This window comes from Copadichromis virginalis, linkage group LG14, assembly GCF_057382275.1.
Source record: "Copadichromis virginalis isolate Kocher_CV1m ecotype Utaka linkage group LG14, C_Virginalis_male_GT1.1, whole genome shotgun sequence".
NCBI classification, from domain to species: Eukaryota; Metazoa; Chordata; class Actinopteri; order Cichliformes; family Cichlidae; genus Copadichromis; species Copadichromis virginalis.
The window spans coordinates 2,493,069-2,514,878 of record NC_140631.1 but is presented as its reverse complement, the minus strand read 5'-3'; the positions used below and the strand labels follow the sequence as shown (position 1 = coordinate 2,514,878).

Genomic DNA, 21,810 nt, shown 5'->3' with positions numbered 1-21,810 from the left:
TCTATCTAAACATAAATATAATAAATATACTTAATTATTGGATATAATACATAAATATAAGACAAATATAATTCCTTTGGTTTCCTCCAGGGTGAGATCCACACATGTGGAAGGAGATTTAGGTGATTAGGGAGAGGGAGGAGTCAGCCTGCTTCAGTGCTCATCCTTAAGAAGGCTGCACAGACCTGTGTCTGTTTGCAACCATGGGGGCCAGGCAGCTTGTTGCATTTAGCTTCGTACTTGCATGGGTCAGGCTTAGTGACGCTCGATTCCACAGTCTGAATGTGCCAACACACTTGGGGATCAAGGCACAGAGGCCTGCTGTGGCTGAAGCTGATGCTCCAGGAGAACCTGACAGAGTGCACTCCAGTCAGTCTGCTCAGCAAGCTGCAAAGCTCCAGTCAAAGCAGAACCAGCAAGCACTTGAACCCCTCTCCTGGAAATTTCCAGAAGATCCAGTGGATCGGGTGAACAAACCTTTCAAGTTTGAACTGAAGCAGCCAGTGGCAGCCTACCGCGTTGCTGTGAGGTGTGGTGAAAGTAAGATCTTTGTTGAAGTGAGTCGGGACTTGCTGGGTCTCGGCAAGCTGATAAAGCCAGAAGAAATCAGCCTCGGTGGTTGTTCAGCCACTGACACTGATGACTCGTCTCATGTGCTGGTTTTTGAATCTGAGCTGCACAGCTGTGGTAGCAAGCTAGTGGTATGAACCTTTTTATTCTGTTCATTCAGTTACATCACCTTTTCACACAAGTGAAATTCATTTTTTAATACACTTTGTATTTTTTCATTAGTTGACAGAAAATGCCTTCATTTATGCCTTTGCGCTGGCCTACAACCCCAAAGTGTTTGGCAGAAGCGGCATTACGAGGAGCCAGAGTGCTGTCATTAGACTTGAATGCCACTACCAGAGGTGACTAGAAATGCGGAACAGACTGAACACCCACTTTAGTTTACGGTGGTCCTTATTAAAGGAATAGTGTTGCAACAAAACAGCCTTTAATTAAACACTGACTCCAACTCTGTCCTAACACATCGCCATGTAAAATCTGGAGTCGAAGCCTTTTTATTAAGTCTTCTGTGGTCACATAAAGTTTTTAGAGTTGAGGCCTGTCATTAGTTCTTTCAGTCCTTGTCCTGTCTTCCTCCCATCAGCCTGAAACCAGGAAAGGGTAAAGGGAGTTTTTCCCCCCCACTGTCACCAAGTGCTTGTTTAGAGGGGGCCATCTGAGTGTTGGTGTTTTCCCTGTATTATTGTAGGGTCTTTACAGTGTAAAGCGCCCTGAGGCGACTGTTGTGATTTGGTACTATATAAATAAAATGGATTTGAATTATGCCCCATCTTTTAACAAGAGAAAAATCCAGATGGATGCGTTAGTTTCAAAATAAAATCACCCTGAACAAATGTTATTAAGGTGGAAACTCTTTTGTCCCAGGCACACTTTGAGCTGTAAAACTGGACATTTTAATGTGTGAGTGTGGGACTGAGTTCGGGGTTCAACCTAAAGTAGCCAGTCTTGGTACTGCAGTTTTAGCACTTCATATTTCCTCCTTTTTCCAGGCTGATGCTCTTGGTGATATATTAACCAACATAGCATGTTTAAGCTCACTGACCTGATCTAATAATTTTTAAACCAACGCTGTTTTAACCTGACTGTGTAGCTGTGGCCCGTCGGTTTTACAGCAATTAGTTGAACATGTTTTTATGGAACCTTTCCATGCTTTAGCCACGCATCAAAGAAATCCTGTAGCTTTTATACAGTCACGTTCCAGGTATGTAGGCTTTTTGTTTGTTGGTGACTTATAACTTTGTCAGCAGATTCATGGATGACAAAGCAACAGCCTTCTGGTGCAGGTTTAAAGTATTAGTGTACTTTTAAAGTATGATTGGTGTGATGCTAAAAACTGCTCTTAACTTTGACATTTCAGGCAGCACAGTGCGAGCAGCGATCCCGAGCATCCTGCCTGGATGTCCAGTGAAGCTACCAGGCGAGCACAGACACAGCAGCATTTTTCTCTGAAACTTATGACTGGTGGGTCCCAGCAATATTAACACGACTGTGACTTTGCAAACCTTTAATGGCTAATTTTGCTTCAGATGACTGGAAGTTTGAGAGAACGTCCACCAGATATGCTTTGGTAGATGTCATTCACATGGAAGCAGCAGTCTTGGTACAAACTCCAACCCCCCTCAGGGTGCTGGTGGACAGCTGCGTCGCTACCACAAAGTCAGACTTCACTTCAGGACGAAGAGAAGCTTTAATAAATGACGGGTAGGTTCTGGATGGGCAGCAGTTTGATACAGTACACTATATCAGTAGTCTCTTTTCTACACTTAGCTTGACCTGATCTGATAATCTGATCCACCTTAAGTGTGGTGCGAGTGTCATTCAAGTGTCACACCAGCATGTCCCCACAGAGTGTGGCTGCTTCTGTGTGAGTGTTGCCTTTCCTACAGGTGTCTGGGGGGTCAGCACACCATTTCCAGGTTCATGCCTCGATCTCAGCCTGATAAACTCCGGTTACAGGTCGCGATCCACAGCTTGGGTCTACAGGGGATGGTATGTAAGTGTGTGCTGATGATGTATGCTCCCTGTCGTGTACTTTAAAATAAAGAGGCCTAATTTCATTTAAACAGATTTATATCTCTTGCCTACTGAAGGCCGTCTCAGCTTCTGCCCCAGTTACCATTGAGAACAAGGCATGCTCATTTTATGAGGGGTATGAGAACGTTTTTGAAGATCTTTCATTCATTGATTCTTTCGAGAGGACTTTCATGACACTGACTCTTCCCACAGTATGTGGATGGCTGTAGATGGAAAGAACGAGTTCTGTACCTGTTGTGAGTCCACTTGTGGAATGAGAAAGATCCGAGCCCTGAGTGACAACGCCACAGGTAATGCATGTCAGCAGGAACGTGCACAATGCTTCATTTCTCACGCCTGACTGCAAAATGACTGCGTTTATGTGCTTTTTTTTTTTTTAAAGTGGAGCGATGGGAAGCTGAAGTGACTGTGGGCCCCATTGTTGTAGAGTGAAAGATGTTGTTTTTTTTACACATTTGTAACAAAAGAGAATAAATAAACTTTTTAAAAAGAAACTTCATTTGAAGCTGTGACGTCTCTAAACTGACACTGAAGCTGGCACGTGCACATAACCAGCAGATGTTTCTTTAAAATGGTTTCGCAGAGAGTGAAACACTGAAGACATTTCTGGAAACTGTTCTCAAAAAATGAATAAACGGTGACCAACCCTGAAGTTCGCAGTGCAGCTAACAAGAGTTGACTGTTGATCCAGCCGGTCGTTTCTGGAACTCGTGCACATGCTGGTTAGTAGTTTGGGGAAATACACACAACATGTGCAAAAGAGGAAGTGATATCATATTTCATGCTTGTTGCAAAGAAACTATTACCGATGAATAAGGATGAGAAATCAGTGGCACTTATTCAACTTTCAAACATCAAATAAATTCATGCAGCACATTTAAAAGACTGATAAATGTGTAGTGAGGACACTGGACGAATGGATTTATGGTGCTTTTTAGACGACGGTCACAAAGTGCATTACAGGAAATGATTAAAACACAAGACAAATGTTGAAGACTTTAAAAATGCGCTTTTACAAAACAGCAATAATAAAGGTCGAGCTGTACAAGAATCAAAGCATAAAATACACAAATGTTACTGAAGTGTTTGAGTAAATCGATGCATCTTAGCTGGCTTTTAAAAATCCAAATAACTGGTAACCCTGAAGTGAACAGTGTTGCACAGGTTGTGTACTATGGCCCCTGTCATTGCTGAAGATCAGGGGTCGGCAACCTTTCTGACGGTGAGTGCCATTTAAAATTTCCTCAGAGGTCAGTGTGCCATATGATAGCGTTAGCTATAAATTTAATAACGCTCTATATTAACAGTTAGACACTATATAGAACCACTTTATAGGATTATATTTGTTTGCAGATGTTGGCAGCTGTCAGTGAATAGTTATCAGCTATTTTGAAAGAAATGCATGTTTGTTAATACAGAGACACATGTTAATGTGATCTCTGGTCTCCCACTCAGAGACACAGGTCTCAGAGTGTCCAGCATTCAGAGGCTGCCTGAGGACTCATGTGAGAGAAATTCTGCTCACACAGATATGTAGAGCCAAATACTGTCAATAAGGCCTCTGCAATGTTCTGAAGACAGTTAAACCTGTCAGGTAGTGATGTCCAGCAGGTGAACATGCAGCTCCATGAACACGCACAGCTGTGGAGTCCAGCTGCTTCGATGTTGCATTAACTGGCATTAACTCAGCCAGTTAATGCGAGACTAATCCAGCTGCTCATTAAAGCTTTCTGGTTTGATCAGAAAAGAAAACATTGGTCCAAACGCCTGAAAGTCCCAAAGACGCATTGTGTCTCGAGTCTACGGATGTATCCGTGTATCTCCGTGGTGCTGATGCTGCGCTGAGCGGACAGCTCCTGAAGCTTTTGAAGTGTTGGAATATGGAAAGCTAACAACGTCCCTCTGACCAGTAGGCTAAGTTATTTTTAGCCAATGACAAGTTGAATCTGGTAGTTGGGGTTGTTAGTTAAGATACCGTCATTAAGAAGCGGCACAACTAATGTGTGTGTGCGAGCTGATTTGCGATGTGCACCGCTGGTGCGGCCATTTATTTTTTAATGCACCCTCTCAGATTAAGTCACTGCGTGTCGTGCCCAGGGCTGGACTGGGACAAAAAAATCAGCCCGGGCATTTTGACTAGAGACCGGCCCCCCAGGTATTAAAGCCATAAAGCCTTTGAATGAAAACAAACGCTGTTGTGACAGTGATGTACAGTCTTGTTGGTATATGTGTGATTTCTATACATTTTACATCAGATTAAAACTTTGGTTTACGGATGACCTTAGTTATGCTGCAATAGACGTAGGCTGCCGGGGAATTCCCATGATGCATTGAGTTTTTCCTTTCCAGTCACCTTTCTCACTCACTATGTATTAACAGACCTCTCTGCATTGAATCTTTATCTGTTATTAACCTCTGTCTCTCTTCCACAGCATGTCTTTATCCTGTCTTCCTTCTCTCACCCCAACCAATCACAGCAGATGGCCCCGCCCCTCCCTGAGCCTGGTTCTGCCGGAGGTTTCTTCCTGTTAAAAGGGAGTTTTTCCTTCCCACTGTCGCCAAAGTGCTGCTCATAGGGGGTCATATGATTGTTGGGTTTTTCTCTGTATCTATGAAGCGCCTTGAGGCGACTTATGTTGTGATTTGGAGCTATATAAATAAAATTGAATTGAATTGAATTGAATTGAAGGTTCAGATAATTATTTAATAAAAGTGAGATATTTTAAATGAGAATAAGAAAGAAAAGTATTTCTTTGTGCCCCCCTCTCCCTGTTAATGCCCTACCTGCCCCCCTGGCAACACTTTGCTAGACCCGCCCCTGCACAGTTACCAGCTGTCAGCTACTTAGAAAAGGATCCTGGTGTTATTTGTCTCTCAGAAACAGTTCATAACTTCAACTCATTCATGTTAACTAAAAGGTAAACCTGTTTCTCCATCACCTGTTCAGCTCTGATGATTCAGTAAGGACATCTCCTGGTTTCATCTTCATGTGTCCCTCTCACCAGATAACCAAACCTTATCATGACCAGCAGCTTTACAGCTGTGGCTCCAGCAAACATCAGCTGATACTAGAAATTAATATTAAATAAATTCTAACAACAGCTGGTCAAGCTTAAACGTGCTGCTGTTGTTTAGCGCAATATCCGCTGGTTTCCTCTTTCTGGCGCAAAGTGGGCGATAAATAAACAAGAGAGACGATCAGCTGATCATTGATCAGTTTCATGATTGAAGTAGAAACAGGAGAGGAGGAGGAGAGAATGAGAGAAGAAGAGGCAGCTGTGCAGCAAAGACAGAATAACTCCAGCTTTGTGTCTTTTTTTCATTATAGCGAAAGTCCGGGACAAACTGCGTCTCTTCTCAGCTCAACACCAAACGTGTAATATTTTCTCTGAATGAGGGACCATTCCATTTTTTAAGGAGCGGTTGGCAACTCTACTAACTAACCTTATGAATAAAATAAAGTTCACTATCAGTAACATCATAGCACCACCCAGCTGTATAGAAACTCCGTCATGCTAGCTAGCACGCAGTACGAGTTATTGTAACTGACTGTAAAAAGTCAACGAAAATAAACTCCATCTAAACTTGGTTTATATCTGCACTTCACCTGACACTCGGACCGGCGGCCGCTTCGGGTCTCTCCTCCTGCCTCCCCTCTCCCTCATCCACCTGCTGGCCTCCACCACTTGTTAATGTTACTGAATCTGTGGAAGCTCCGCCATAACCCCCACCAAACAACTGAGTTATTTTTACACACCGGCCAGCATCTGGCCAATCCACCACCTCTCATTGTTTATACCGTTACAAAAAAAAGGGTTGCTGACCCCTGCTGTAGATCCTAGTGGTGTGGATCAGTGGCTTGATGTCTCGTTCACTTCTGGCAAATGACTTGATGTCATCCATGGAGCTGGCTGGTGACTGCACCTTACCGTATTTGGTATCAGTAGCCGGTTTTGTTATTGATCTTGTTAGGGAGGTTCAGGCGCATGCAGAACCATAACCATTGAATTCCTGACAAAGGCTCTTAAGGTCCTGTTACCAACATCTGGTTAGAATTATCACCTTTAGAAAACTGGTGATGTGTCCAATACTCATGTTACTGTCTGTGTTAAAAATGCCATTTGGACTTTTTTGGTTTCAGTCTTCGTAGTTCTATTACAGAAAAACAGTTTTGACAGTTTAAAATAAAGTCTTTGAGCTTATCTGTGTCTCAGTGAAACAGGAGGTACACTCAGGTAGCATTTATGGATCAATGCACTGGGCAAGTTGCTGTTATCACTAACAAACACTGATGTCACTGTAATGTCTGATGCAAATGTGCAGCCTTTGGTCACACGAAACTACACATCCAGAGGTAAACAGCAATTGATTTATTGGAAGGTGACGAGATCATCAGGGTATAAATCAAACAAACTGCAGCTGGTGTTATTTGTACAGTGTAGTCATGCTTTTTGTACACCTCCTGTTTTCTGAGTATGGGTCTGAATTTGGTCTGGAATCAGTTTGAGAAGCGAAGAGAAGGAACACGAAGAGAAGGTAGCTGAGTGGTGCTCAAAGGCATTTTAAAAGTCTCGAGTTCATACCTAGAACGACCGTATCCACAAATCCAACCAAAGCTTGTCTGTGTAAATTTTAATTAAACATAAGATGGAAATCACCTTTACACAGTTTGTATGAATTTACAAACTCCGAGTCGGATCATTGGGCTTTCTTTCCGTGTTTTCTTGTTCTTTCAGCCTGGAACATTGATTGGTGTGAAAGCTCACCATCGTTTACCATCTGTCACGGCTATAAGTGATTACGCGCTCCGAGGCCTGATGGTGCCTCTGTTAGTCACCTGTTCTCAGTGTTGTGATCTGTGATTTTGGGTTGTGGGGCAACAGTGTAACATTTGTGATTTCCTGCCGTAGGAAATTTCCATGCTTCTAACAGCTGCTCTGATGTCAGACAGCATCGTTTACCTGACAGGTACGTCAGCTACATGTTTTCTGTTCTTACTCTTTTACATATTTACATTGCATATGATATGGCCAGAAATGATTTGGAAAAATGATTTAGCTCCAGTTTCTGTGGAATTAATCATTTAGAGTATCACAAATTAGCATCACTATGCTATCGTTCATTGTTAACTGTGGGAAGAATACAGCTAGTCTTTATTGATCAGCAGGTAACACTGCTGGTAACACACTAAGCTTCCTTTATTGTATTGCATTAAATCAATGCCAAAATCATAGCCTGTGTCTGCGTAGTAGTAATGTGCCGTATAAAGATATTATAAGGATAATGCCTCTGTAAAATTAAAGGCTGTAATTGCATGTAGTTGAGACAATACTATATATTCTGTGGTTTTCAAAGCGCTCATCGTCCATGCATAGGCTAAATTGATTCAAATTTTAAAGGCACACGCAAATGCATCACCTACTCTGGTGTAGGCTGTACAGGGATTCAACACAGGATTATAAATCAGGCTTGAGAATGAAGTGAAATAGTGGAAATGTGAGACATTGTGGACAAAGACTGTGTGACATGACTGACAGCTCTAGAAGAGCTACAGATCAGATGGTGTTTTAACAGAGTCCTGTCACTGTTTCCAACTACCGCTTACCTTACAAGACTGATGAAACCAAACTTTTTTTTGGTTCTGCAATAAAATCCCGTCTTAATGACAGTTTGAATGTTCACTTTTTTAGGTGGATGCAACCTTATGGCTGTTTTAATTAAGTTACGACGTTTCTTGAGTGGTTGAATTGTACTCTGTGCTGCGTACTGTATGTAAGAGACTCGTATTTGGTTGGAGCCTTTTGTTGCCTACAGAACTGCCCTAATTCAAGGAGACAGTGCTCAGAGATTGTGTATCAGTACATCAATGATGTAAATCTCCTGATTTTGACATTTGATGACCATATGGAGACCATTTTGCAAACAGTGAACTTATTATGTTCAAGACAACAGTTTGCAGTCATTTGAACTTTGTTACATGATGCATCGTCCTGCTGGAAACATCCTCAGAGGATGGGTGCTCTGAGGTCATAAAGGGACGGACGTGGTCAGAGTATCCCCCACACCATTACACCACCAGCTGCCTGAATCATTCATACAAGGCACTGTGTATCCATGCTTTCATGTTAACATCAAATTCTGACCCTGCCGTCCAAATGTGGCAGCAGAAAGTGAGACTTTCAGACCAGCCAGCTGTCCAAGTTTGGCGAGCTTTGATCTGTAGCTGAGAGGAGGGGTACCTCTGCCACTGTAACCCATTAAGGTACCACAGTTCACCCTTTTTGAACTGAGGACCATGGCCTCGGACTTCGAGGTGCCAGTTTTTCTCTGGCCCACGTCTCTCAACCAGAAACTGCTGTGGTGTCAGGTGGAGGTCGTTGCTCAGTGAAGTCAACAAAAAACTTTTATTGTCAAAAAGTAAAAACAAGATCTTGTAACTACATAACCAGACCTTTCACCCCTTCAGATTCTGTCCATAAAAACAGAACAGAACTGTAGGCAAAGGTCAGCTGTAGCAGACAGTAAGTTGGTCTTATTCTGGCATTACCATCAAGCACTGGCAATGGTTGTACTGGAGCTGGAGAGCACAAAGCAACAAGCCCAATACCCCATACTCCTCTAAATAAGACACCAAGCACTCAATTCCAGATGGGAGGAGCTTCAGTTCTTAAAGTAATGATGGACTGTGGTTTCTCTTTACTGAGCTGATTGGTTCTTGCCATGTCAAATAGGGCTGTCAGCTGTGTACCAACCTGACTGCTGCACAACAAAACTGATGGTCCCAACCCCATTAAGAAGATGAGCCCGGACAAGGCACACCTGTGAAGTGAAAACCATCTCAGGTGACTGCATCATGAAGCTTATTGAGAGAAGGCCGGGGGTCAAAGGCGGCTACAACTTCATTTTTTATCTACAGTGTAGAAAGTACAGGGTGGGCCATTTCTATGGATACAGCGTAATAAAATGGGAATGGTTGGTGATATTGAAGTCCTGTTTGTGGCACATTAGTATATGTGAGGGGGCAAACTCCTCAAGATGGGTGGTGACCATGGTGGCCATTTAGAAGTCGGCCATCTTGGATACAACTTTTGTTTTTTCAATAGGAAGAGGGCCATGTGACACATCAAACTTATTGGTAATGTCACAAGAACAACAATGGTGTGCTTGGTTTCAACGTAACTTTATTCTTTCATGAGTTATTTACAAGTTTCTCTTTGTTCACAGCCATTGACATGTCGAAGAGGTTAACACGTGAGGAGCGGATCGAAATCGTGTTGATATCTGGTGAACACAGATAAAATTGCAGCAGATTTCAATGCAGACCCCCTACGAGACCACCCATCTCCCATGCTACAGTCAGCAAACTGCTTGCTAAGTTTCATGAAACTGGTTCAGTGTTGGATTTGCCAAAATGTGGACGCAAGAAAACTGTCACTAATGAAGAAACATCAGTGGCTGTCCTAGCTTCATTCAGCAAGAGCCCACAGCGTAGCACTCGCCGCATGTCACTGGAGAGTGGCATTAGTCGAACATCCCTTCGGCGGATATTAGCTACTCACAAATGGCACCCTTACAAACTCCAGCTACTGCAGCATCTTATCGAGCATGACCCAGATCGGCGCACAGAATTTGCAGAATGGGCAAAACAAAAATTGGAACAGGACCCTCAGCTCACGCAGAAGATTTTGTTCAGTGATGAGGCAAACTTTTATGTGAATGGTGTTAACAAACAAAACCACCGCTATTGGTCTGACACTAACCCACATTGGATGGATCCCTCCAAGACTGTTGGAACAACAAAAGTGATGGTTTGGTGTGGTATATGGGGTACAACGATAGTGGGTCCATTCTTCATCAGTGGAAACCTCAAGGCCACTGGATATTTGAAATTGCTAGATGATGATGTGTTTCCCTCTTTATGCACTGAAGCTGGCACGTTCCCTGAGTTTTTCCAGCAAGATGGTGCCCCACCACATTATGGGTGCCAGGTCCAAGCATTCCTAGATGAACAGTTTCCTGGAAAGTGGATTGGTCGTCGTGGGCGAGTTGAATGGCCCCCAAATTCTCCCTATCTGACCCCCTTAGACTTTTATCTTTGGGGTCATCTGAAGGCAATTGTCTATGATGTGAAGATACGAGATGTGCAGCACCTGAAACTACGGATACTGGATGCCTGTGCTGGCATTTCTCCTGCGGTGTTGCTATCAGTGTGTGAAGAGTGGGAGAAGAGGGTTGCACTGACAATCCAACACAATGGGCAACACATTGAACACATTTTATAAGTGGTCAGAAACTTGTAAATAACTCATGAAAGAATAAAGTTACGTTGAAACCAAGCACACCATTGTTGTTCTTGTGACATTACCACTAAGTTTGATGTGTCACATGGCCCTCTTCCTATTGAAAAAACACAAGTTGTATCCAAGATGGCCGACTTCTAAATGGCCACCATGGTCATTCACCACCCATCTTGAGGAGTTTGCCCCCTCACATATACTAATGTGCCACAAACAGGACTTTAATATCACCAACCATTCCCATGTTATGACGGTGTATCCATATAAATAAAGCCTGTAGTAAAAATAAAGAAAAACCATTAAATGAGAGGGTGTGTCCAAACTTTTGACTGGTAGTGTAGATTTTACCGTCTACATTCAACAACAGCATCACTCTGTCACAGTTAGACACTTACCTGTATTCTATGATAACAGTAGACTGTAATGATGAGGAGTGCACTGATCTTTCAGTGCACAGCCTACATACACTGGCTCATGTTTCGTAGCTCAGCTGTTGATTGATCCCTCCGTGTATCCTTGATATGAGATATCACTGCTTATACTCTATAAGCAGTGAAAAAAGGGACTAGTCAGTGTGGAAGTACAGTGTTTGAAGTTTCCTGTCGCCCATCAAGCATCAGTGATGTTCTCGCTCTGTGACCTGATAGGATCAACTACTGTAGGCAACGACAGGGAGACGGCGTTTACAGCTGCCTCGTTGTCATGCCAACCAGCACAACAACCTCAGACGAAGGGAGCTACATGTCCATAATTCTGCTACGATGCTGTGCTGGAGACTCGGTGGTTGTTTGGTGTGTGGGTTGGGCTGTGTGGGACTCTTTTAAAAATATAACTGCTGAATTTTTGGCAGGATTGGCAGCTCGAATCAAGACATCCGCAGAACGTCTCAGAGATGAATCAGAACAGCGTGTGTTGGGATGAAAACTGGGGCGAGTGAATGCTTTAAAAACATCCAGGGACAGCACCTAAAATTATTACACCGCCAAATTTAAAGTTTCTCGGTATCTGTATTTACAAAAATCTTATTTTATGTTTCTGCCAGTGTGTACAAGCTAATCAGCTTTGGAGTCCTTTCATCCATTATCATCACTGACACCTTTTAAGGCAACATATTTTTTGTGTTTTTGTGTTAACCTCAAACTAAAAACAGCTCAGTAGCTCATTTTCCCACCTTACTCTTTATAGATTCATCTGTACTTGATTCAGTCCTGCATGCTCTTGTCACAGCAGTTGGATTACCAGTGGCTGTCCTCCATTTGTTAAGTGTGAAAAATAAAAAATAAACCTCAAAATGTGGCATATTTAATGCTTCACATTACAGCAACATGTGGAAAAAAAGATTCTAATAAAAAGTACTGAAGAACGTAGAGTAGCTTCCACCTGGCCAAGCTACTGATGCCAACTGGCACAGCACCTAAGAAGTGTGTGTCCTGCAGATCGTGCTCAGATCTGCAGTGGACAATTTCAAAAGAGGTGGAAAAGAACCGAAATCTCCACAACTTGCAAACACCTGTATTATTAATGTGTTTTCAGAAAGAAAAATGCTGAACAAGAAATCTATAAAGGAAAATGATGTTCTTCAAATGACAGTTTACAGACGGACACCTGGATGATCCACAGAATCAGTGCTGAACTCCCCGGACTACAGAAAGCACTGCACACTACAGTGGAGGAGGCATCATGAGCTGGTGGTCCTATCTCAGGGCCTCGACACCTTTCTGCCAGTCAAGAAACATTATAGGTGTTCCCGAAAACGGAGGTTCACTGAGAGCAATTACAGACATGAAAAGGACAAATGACTGTGTCCTGCACTTCCTGACTGGACAGTCCAGCAATGGACAAAGGGAAACGGACACTATAAATACACAGACATGTGATTGGGAGAGTGGAGACGGCAGGGGGACACAGCTGGGACATACAGACAGAAAGAGACGGGAAGAAAACTGAACACAAAACACATGAGACAAGGGCTGCGTCCCAATTCAGGAACCGCATCGTTCGGAGGCCGCATTTGCAGGCCAAGGCCAGGTGATGAAGGCTGTCCCAATTCAAAGGCTGCTCCAAATGCGGCCGACAAATGCCTCCTTCATTTCCCCAGATTTGAAGGATGGGTCGGGTGTGTCCTTCGTGGCCCAACACGAAGGACACACCCGACACAGGACACTTACTCTTATTATTCTTTCTGGGTCACAAAATAAACTTTTAACATATTTTCAGGCGAGAATGTAGCTGTGTAAACGTCAAATATCTGCTCGGTTTATCAAGATATCTCATATTTGTAAAAGTGCTCCGATGTTTTCGGAGACGTCTGTTACCCACCAGCTCGATAGCTAGCCGAGAGCTCGAGGGTCACTAGAGCCGGCGAGAGCAGCGGACTCCCGGCACATCGTCTTTAGACCCCCGCGGTCTCTCACTACTCGGGTTAAACATGATATGTAAGCCACTCAGATAACTTAAAAATGTTACTGTTTGGCTTTTTTCAGTGTTTTATTTGTTCCAGAGTAAATCGGTTTGGCTGAGATTAAAGTTATTAGATTAAAAGGGGAAGCTGAAGACAGACACAGAGATGGAGGCTATAACGGACCGTCTTAGTAAGAAAGGTCTGAGGGACAAGAGGGGAACGCAACAGGTAATCAAATCAAATCAAATCAAATCACTTTTATTGTCACATCACATGTGCAGGCACACTGGCACAGCACATGCGAGTGAAATTCTTGTGTGCGAGCCCCACAAGCAACAGAGATGTGCAAACACAACAACACAAACGAGCAAAATACAAGAATGGCTAACCTGAAACTAATAAATATATGTACAATATATAATAGTGTATGCATTTCTGGATGTGTATACTAAATATTTTCCTACGTGTGTGTGTGTGTGTGTGTGTGTGTGTGTATACACATTTTTACAAATTAAATAGTAAAAAAATAAAATAAAAATAAAAATAATAATAAAATATATAAAATATACAGAGTTGAATATGTGCAAAACAAGTGGCATTTATATACAGTGTGGAGTGCATAATGTTGAAGTTCCAGTAGTGAAGCTGAGGTATCTATGACGTGTTCAGCAGTCTGATGGCCTGATGGAAGAAGCTGTCTCTCAGTCTGCTGGTACGGGACCGGATGCTGCAGAACCTCCTTCCTGATGGAAGCAGTCTGAACAGTTTATGGCTGGGGTGACTGAATCTGAATTACACAAGAGGTAAATAATAACTAAAAATAAGCACAAAGAAAAGAAATGATACCAAGAGAGACTAGGAAACATAAATCACTCACCAAGGTCACAACAATGAAAAAAGTCCACAAACACACAACGCTGGGTAGGGATGGGTATTGATAAGATTTTAACGATTCTGATTCCATTTTCGATTCTGTTTAACGATTCGATTCTTTATCGATTCTTTTTTTTTTTTTTTAAAAAAGGAGAACACTAAGGTCGATTAGCTCAGAGCTTTGTTTTATATCTTCTTTTTGAACAAGATAGAAATTTAGGAGTAACATGGCCTTACAAACCCAACAGTGAGATCTTAAGAGATCCAGCCTACGGCTCTTCAATGGGGTCCCCAGGAAAAAAAATTGTAAATGTAAAATAATAAAATAAATATTCTTGTGAGACATATCACATATTGACGGGGTCGGGTTATGTTAAAAAGTATAAATTGTTATACTTTGTTCATTGGTTCAAAGGTACCCCACACTTCTTTTTTTGTTTGCTTGTTTGTTCTGGTGTATTTTTCATTTGAACTGTTACTCTGCCAGAGTACTCATATTTACAAGATGGCATTGAACGCCCCATTGGTGTATCAGGAAAACTATTTTGTACGTATGTTCCTTGAAGGGGATTGAAGTCGTTCTTTTTTCCACCGCAGCGAAGGGCTAGGAGTAGGAGAGGAGCTGCTGTATGTTTTTGTTATCGAATCGATCTGATTGTGAAATAAAGCATATGCAGTGAGAAAGCAACTCCAGGAGTCATCCCTGCCTTAAAGCTGCAACATTCTTCTGTAGCAATAACAAAGTATAACATAAATTGTTCTGTGGCAATTACACAAGAATATCCAGTAATGTCCCTGCCTACAATTAAACACATTCACTTACCAAAAATCGGGGGCATCTGCTGTGGCAAATGGGTGCAAGCCTTTGACCACAAACTTAGACACTGCTCGGTGACATTCGTCTATCCTGGCCTGAAAGGAGACGCTACCGGTAGACTGCAGCGAGAACTACCAGCATCTGAGTCAGACTCTGTCTGTCTCTCTCATCATGGTCACCTACATGTACAGTAATGGCAGGTCTTGTAATAAGGCAGATCGCGCTAACATAATATGCACTGTTAGTTGATTATTTACCTGCCGCATTAACGGGAGAGGACGTGCAAACGTTAGCGCTGCTGCTGGGTTGAGAGTCACGAGTCCGGAGCGGAATTAAAAACGCGTGTCATCGCGTGTTTTGTGAACAAATGCTTTTGCATATTCGTAGTGTTTCCTCCCTTAAATGAAATATCTACTTTGCAAGTTGCCCTGTTGTCATCGGTTCTCATAAAGTATGATCAAACTTTTGAGCGTTTGAGCCGCCGTGTTTCCTGCCAGGTAAATGACGCTCCGCAACGTGGTGACGTCATTCGGGGCGACTGGAATCGATAAGGGAATCGTTTGCAAAAATGGCAAACAATTCCAAGGAACTGAAACAGTGGGAACCGGTTCTCAACAAGAACCGGTTTTCGATACCCATCCCTAACGCTGGGTCATGATCTTCCCGCTGGCCCCAAAGTGCTTGCTCACAGAGGGACACATGATTGTTGGGCTTTCCTCTGTTTTCTTTGTATTATTGTTGGCTTGCTACCTTACAGTATTAAAGCACCTTGATCAGCCTGCTGTCATGGTTTGGTGCTATTTAACTACACTTGAATGTTTCCAGCTCGTCTGTCTCTGCGTGACAGCACCAGAGATGCTTTTGTACCTCGAGCTGTTCATGCTGTATCACCAGGCTGCCACAGCACAATTACACATTTGATTTATTTCTTTGTTTACAGGTTCCAGACACAGGTTTGATTTGCATCCTGCTGGCCTGCTCTGTGCTCTCGCTGCTCTGAATCATGCCATTGTCCCAGCAGCTCTCTGTCTCTGTGCTCCCGTCTCACTTGTTTCCTGTCAGACTAACAGTTGTGACATTTACCAAAGCTTCTGCATGTTTGGAATAACTGATTGAACTCCTGTGGAGAAAGTGAAAGTTCAGATGAGTGGAAAGCAAAAATGTTACACCCCGTGTGGTTCCTCAGCTTTTCCCATTCCACGCTCTTTATATTCTTGCACTTCCTGTGGATAAATGCAGATATCTGAACTGCTCCCGGTGCTCTAAAACACAGATGTGTAATCGAGGTCTATTTTTTATAGGTCTATGTCAGTGTGGTGAGAGGTACAGGATGTTCAGCAGGTTAGGTTTGTGATTACAATCCTGTGTTTGCACACTAGTGTTGCATAACATCCCAGGCTCTGGCGTACCAGCCCTGTATCCTTTACTGCAGAGCAGGGGCCTGGGATTCATCACCAAGCTGACTCACTCTTCAGCAGCTGCTTGGAGTATTTTAGTTCTTACTTCAGTTTCCCCAAAAGTATTTTTGAGAGAGGAAGTAGAAAAGCAAACGAGTCAGCAACTAGTTGTTGTGAGGAGTTACAGCTGTAGAGGGTGAGTAAAAGTTTGGATATCCTCAAATGAATCAACAATAATTGATAGTTACTGTTCACTAAACTACAAACTAAAACCTGATGTGGGGATAAAAATATTCAATTAACTAAAATAGAAAATAAAACAATTATTTTGCGATCTTGGAAAACGAAACTAAAAATATCACCTTAGTTTTTGTATTTGCTAGTTTGGTAAAAAAACGTATTGCCTCATGAGATACTGATGAACATGTTTATAGAGACTGAGGCTGTTAGGAAACAAACCCAGATGGGGGCACGAAGAATAATGTAACTTACAAAATGTGATTTGAGAACTCTTAGAGTTGTGTTCCAGAATATTGAGACATTTCTGATGATAGTTTATTATCTGGATTTTGCCTTCCATGTTTTTCAAACACTTCTTAAAATGCTCCTCTGGTGGTGCTGCCTTCATGCCAGCTCGGGCTGTTTGTCCGATGCTCATTATGCAATAGATGTTTGAACACGTTCAGTTTGTTTTTTACGACTCAGTTTTGAAAGTGTCTGCACAGAATGGTTATTGTCACTATCTGAATCAATACCTTTTAGCAGTTGTGCAGCAGTGCACACACAGTCGCAGTCTGATGGAAACAAAGCACAAAGTAAATGGATCGGGATTTACTTCAGTGCTTTTTTACTCTCAAAGTACTCAAAGTGGTTTTACTAAAAGCCACATTCACGCAGCACTTTATTCAATGCATCAAGCACTTTCTAACAATAATGCGATGCCGTGGATGGGTCCGGGGCGGTTCAGTATGTTGGCCGAGCACAATGCGGCCTACGGGAACCAGCGAGCTTCTGTTTGGTACACGCCACAGGGAAGAGCACACGGGATTCACAGCATGTGTCTTGTACCTCGGATGTTATGTAGGGCAGCACCTAATCTAAACCCAATATTTACCAATGATTTCCAGAGAGCTGACCCGAGGTATTTCCCTCTGTCTGCTGCATGTGACAGAGGACAACTTTAGATATTGTCTCCCAAAAACAGCGTCACTGTCAGCTCACAGTACGTTGTTCAGTATGTCTTTGTTGAATGCAGATTAAACATAAATGACTGAATGATCAGATTCTGTTGGTTGCTTGTGTATTTTGTACGAGGTCAGCTGGGATCAGCTTAGATTGACTGACGTTTTCTTCAATATGAAAAAAAGACGTACATTTGTGCGACGTTTCACATCATCACAATTTTATTAACAACTCAATCCATCGAGAGTGCCACACGTGAAGCCCGTGTCTGCTGATCCATCTATACATTGCTCTTAATTTGTGCTACAACTTGCAAGCTGCAATTTGTATTTGCTTTGTTTGATGACAAATATGCACAAAAATAAGAAATAAGGGGGCAAATACTTTTTACAGCACTGTATGTGTCACTGGACACTCGTCTATATTTCTGATGAAAGCTGCAACATCCTGAACATCATAAATGTAAAAATAACCAAAATCAAACCAGCACTTTTATTCATTTATGCTCTCAGGTTAGAGGGCACTGTGCATTCAGCACTGAAATGTGTTACACCTCCTGTTGTTAAGAAAATAAAAGCCCAAATATTCTTGAAAGTGTCAAAGCTTTGATGCTACTGTATAATAATACCAGCTGTTCAGTTTTTGCAGCATTGGCAGAACAGAGATACAAATTTATCCGTCTGCAGATCCACACTCAGGACCATCATTAAGACGAGAAACAGAATCTGAAAGGAGCAGAAAACGTCTTAGCAGCAGTAAAATCACCTCTCCACATCTCTGACTTTCATCAGCCCGGCTATCAGTTACTGCAGCGTCAACCCAATACACGATTAGCAGTGGCCCCCTCAAACTTAATGAGCACATTAGAAAGTCAAATATGTCGTCCAAAAGCCATCTCCCCCACTCAGAAAGCGGACTTGGATGCAGAATCTCTGACATGGCACAATCAGGAGGTTCTTATTGGAAAAGTATATCGTCTTGATTGGGCTCAAGTTTCGCCAATGAGGCACCAGGCAGGGCCAGAGCTCCCAGGGGAATTAGGAAAGTGGGAAGGAAATACAATAAAGTGTCAACGCCAATTAAACTACAAATGCATTACGTCCAGCTTGCTGCTTGCTTATTTACAGCAGAAGGATCTTAGGAAAGTTGCTGCCAATCATTTTGCATAATGTAAAAAGGAGTTTGTGTCTGGAGCTGTATGCTAGACATAAATGCTGGTGCTGTCACGGGCCATTATGGCGATTAATTCATTGGAAGGTTCAAGACATGGGGAAAAATGTTTTAATGGCCTGCAGCAGTGGCATGATTCACCGATGTGCTTCATTACTACCAGAAACTATTAGACATCACAACAACATTTTAAAGATTTAACACAGGAGTAACTGTACATCTGGTAAGTGGCAGGAAAGTAAATAGGTCCTCACATTAGTCTAACATTCAATTCAATTCAATTTTATTTATATAGCGCCAAATCACAACAAAAGTTGCCTGAAGGCGCTTCATAGATACAGAGAAAACCCCATCAATCATATGACCCCCTATGAGCAGCACTTTGGCGACAGTGGGAAGGAAAAAACTCCCTTTTAACAGGAAGAAACCTCCGGCAGAACCAGGCTCAGGGAGGGGCGGGGCCATCTGCTGTGATTGGTTGGGGTGAGAGAAGGAAGACAGGATAAAAGACATGCTGTGGAAGAGAGACAGAGGTTAATAACAGATATGATTCAATGCAGAGAGGTCTGTTAACACATAGTGAGTGAGAAAGGTGACTGGAAAGGAAAAACTCAATGCATCATGGGAATCCCCCGGCAGCCTACGTCTATTGCAGCATAACTAAGGGAGGATTCAGGGTCACCTGGTCCAGCCCTAACTATATGCTTTAGCAAAAAGGAAAGTTTGAAGCCTAATCTTGAAAGTAGAGATAGTGTCTGTCTCCTGAATCCAAACTGGAAGCTGGTTCCACAGAAGAGGGGCCTGAAAACTGAAGGCTCTGCCTCCCATTCTACTTTTAACATCACAACTAATCAATGAGGCACCTGTGTGCATGCTGGCTCTGAGTGAAAAGGTGATGTCTGCTGTTGACTTAACATGAAAGCAAAGAACAAAGAAGACCACAGCAACAAAACAATCAGCTGAAAGATGCTTTCAATAAAAACTAAAAAAAGATTTGATTTATTAAACTTGATGAACTGTTAACATAAAGTTGTTCAAAACAGCTTTAACTCGGTTAAAAAAGATTTTATATTTGGACTGAATATTGTTACTCAGCCACTGGTCAGGTCCTGTGTTGCCTGAGCATTGCATATGTTCAGCCTTGGTAGTTCAGTCTATGTTACAGCTGCCTACACGAGAAGAATCAGTTTCCTTTTATTGAGATCACAAATTCATCGTATTTATGTCTGCGACGACAGGAGGAGGAAATATGGGCCCTTTTATTGCCACATCATTATATTATTATTTGCTGGAACTGGATGGGCAGCCGATTCTCATTTATTCAAAGAATGAGTTAAAATCCTCCAATCACATTAGTTTCTTGTTTCCTGGATGGCTTGCTCTACAGCCAATGGTTCCTTTGGATTGAACCATTTCTCAGCCCACAACAACAAATACTTGACTGCAATGCTTTGTGTTCCCCGGAAATGTAGCAGTAGTGTGACTTAGATGCACATTAAATGTATCAAAAGAAAAAGAAGTGTTATATTGATGTGGTACACACCATTGAAGAGTTTCTCATTTGTTTTTAACCTTATTTATAAAGCTACATTTTCTCCCTGTTCACTTTACATGCGATTACAGGTTCATTTTTATTGGTTTTCCACTCACATGTAATGCATTTAATAGCAATATTTAATAATTCATTTAATTTATTTAATAAAATAAAAGCTTTTAGTATGTTTTTGAGGCGCTCACTATGAAAACATTTCTGTAACCATCACCTCTGAACCATTTAAGGGGACACAGAGTCTTAGATCCATTTAAGGCTGCCCTACAAGGATGATAGGATTGGGACATTATCACTCCCGAGGCGTAAGATAGTGATGATTTGTCCCGTGGTGTTCCTGAGGAATGTGAAAGGTGACGTTCTTATGCTACGCACCAGGTTATGGATGAAATCCAGCAGAATGACGCTCCCGCGGTAATACACGTTCCAGCCATGTATTCCCGCCCTGACCCTCACCTCAACCAGCACTTTCACGTTAGATACTGTTTTCCAAAGCGATTTAAGTAAAACGAACGTGCATGTGTAGATTCATTCCAAACGGTTCTCATGTTTCCTCATTTTTCTGATCTCGTGATCTAGGGACGTGTTGGGTGCCCGGAAGCACAATATACCTACGATTTGTCACGTAGCGTAAAATGTTAGGCTTTGGGAGTGAGAACATTATTAGTCTGCCTCTGGAAAAGGCAGATGATTACTTGTAAAGTACACATGTCCACTACTAATAAAAACACTCTTAATATATTCTAAGACTGTTTTCTGTCCAATTTGTGGATTATTGTCAGTCTGAGAGTGTTGGAGAGATGTACTGCAAAAGGACTAGAGCTGTTACTGATGGTCTGAGGCATGCAACCTGAGGCTTGGCTGCAGTACAAACCCATCCACCACCCCAGCACTCAAAATCTCAGTCTGTCTTATTGCAAGGAGACAATTGCTCCTCGTACCATTGCCATTTTGGCCTGTTGGAACTTGGAAACTGTGTGATTTCACATTTAACCACAGAACTGTTGTAACCCAGCTATAGTGACACAAAGACGGACATTTGTGAAGGGGAGGGGGAAATTTCTAATGCTTGCTATGCTGAAGTTTAAAAGCTCTTTGTAAGTGCTGAGAGCTGATGCCCACGCTGGAGTCAGAGCAGCATCTGTGTGACGAGGGGTTAATGTGTGAAAGACACATTTGAGGAAATTGCCCTCTTATCGCAGTCATTGCCGGTGAGTATCATAGGCTGAGAGGATAATGACTGGAAGCATTAGGCAGTGTTCTACAGCGATAGGCTGTTAGGGTGAGGATAGGCTAGAAGCTCCTCTGAAATCAGCCCAATAACCAATGCATGCAAGAGCCCTTCTTTTGTTTCATTAGTTCATTATGACGAAACGCTGGTTAGCATCTCAGCTACTCTGGTTGTGGACTCTAATATGAAAGTGACTTCAGTGAGTGAAAAGTCGTCATATTAAGAGACTGTGAGACCTGTAAATAAAGGGTTAATAGACTATAATGCGTAAGTTGCTGCTGTAACTGAA

The 21,810-nt window shown here is 42.4% G+C and overlaps 2 protein-coding genes and 1 long non-coding RNA gene across 3 annotated transcripts in view; 2 read left to right on the top strand and 1 right to left on the bottom strand.

The window, feature by feature from the left end:
* The first annotated feature begins 203 nt into the window (after nt 1-203).
* On the top strand, nt 204-3,036 carry LOC146693210 (zona pellucida sperm-binding protein 3-like). Its single transcript, XM_085478770.1, has 8 exons — nt 204-701; nt 793-911; nt 1,928-2,031; nt 2,097-2,271; nt 2,457-2,559; nt 2,637-2,719; nt 2,797-2,894; nt 2,987-3,036. Exons 1-8 carry the CDS (start codon nt 204-206, stop codon nt 3,034-3,036), a joined length of 1,230 nt encoding a protein of 409 aa, XP_085334896.1.
* An 11,784-nt stretch (nt 3,037-14,820) lies between these two features.
* On the bottom strand, nt 14,821-15,645 carry LOC146693209 (uncharacterized). The gene is made up of 2 exons (XR_014923840.1): nt 15,250-15,645; nt 14,821-15,171 (listed from the first exon to the last, which is right to left on the bottom strand). It is a non-coding gene; the product is annotated as an uncharacterized LOC146693209 (long non-coding RNA).
* Nucleotides 15,646-16,452: 807 nt separating this feature from the next.
* tpst1 (tyrosylprotein sulfotransferase 1) overlaps nt 16,453-21,810 on the top strand; it is a 71,982-nt gene continuing 66,624 nt past the window's right edge. Inside the window, exon 1 of the mRNA XM_085479015.1 lies at nt 16,453-16,585. The gene's annotated coding sequence lies outside the window, so the exon portion shown is untranslated. The remainder of the gene's footprint in view (nt 16,586-21,810) is intronic.

Coding starts and splice junctions, on each gene's coding strand:
- LOC146693210 (XM_085478770.1), top strand. CDS start 204: ATGGGGGCCAGGCAGCTTGTTGCATTTAGCTTCGTACTTGCATGGGTC. Junction 912..1,927: donor CTTGAATGCCACTACCAGAG/GTGACTAGAAAT, acceptor TTGACATTTCAG/GCAGCACAGTGCGAGCAGCG. Junction 2,272..2,456: donor GAAGCTTTAATAAATGACGG/GTAGGTTCTGGA, acceptor CCTTTCCTACAG/GTGTCTGGGGGGTCAGCACA.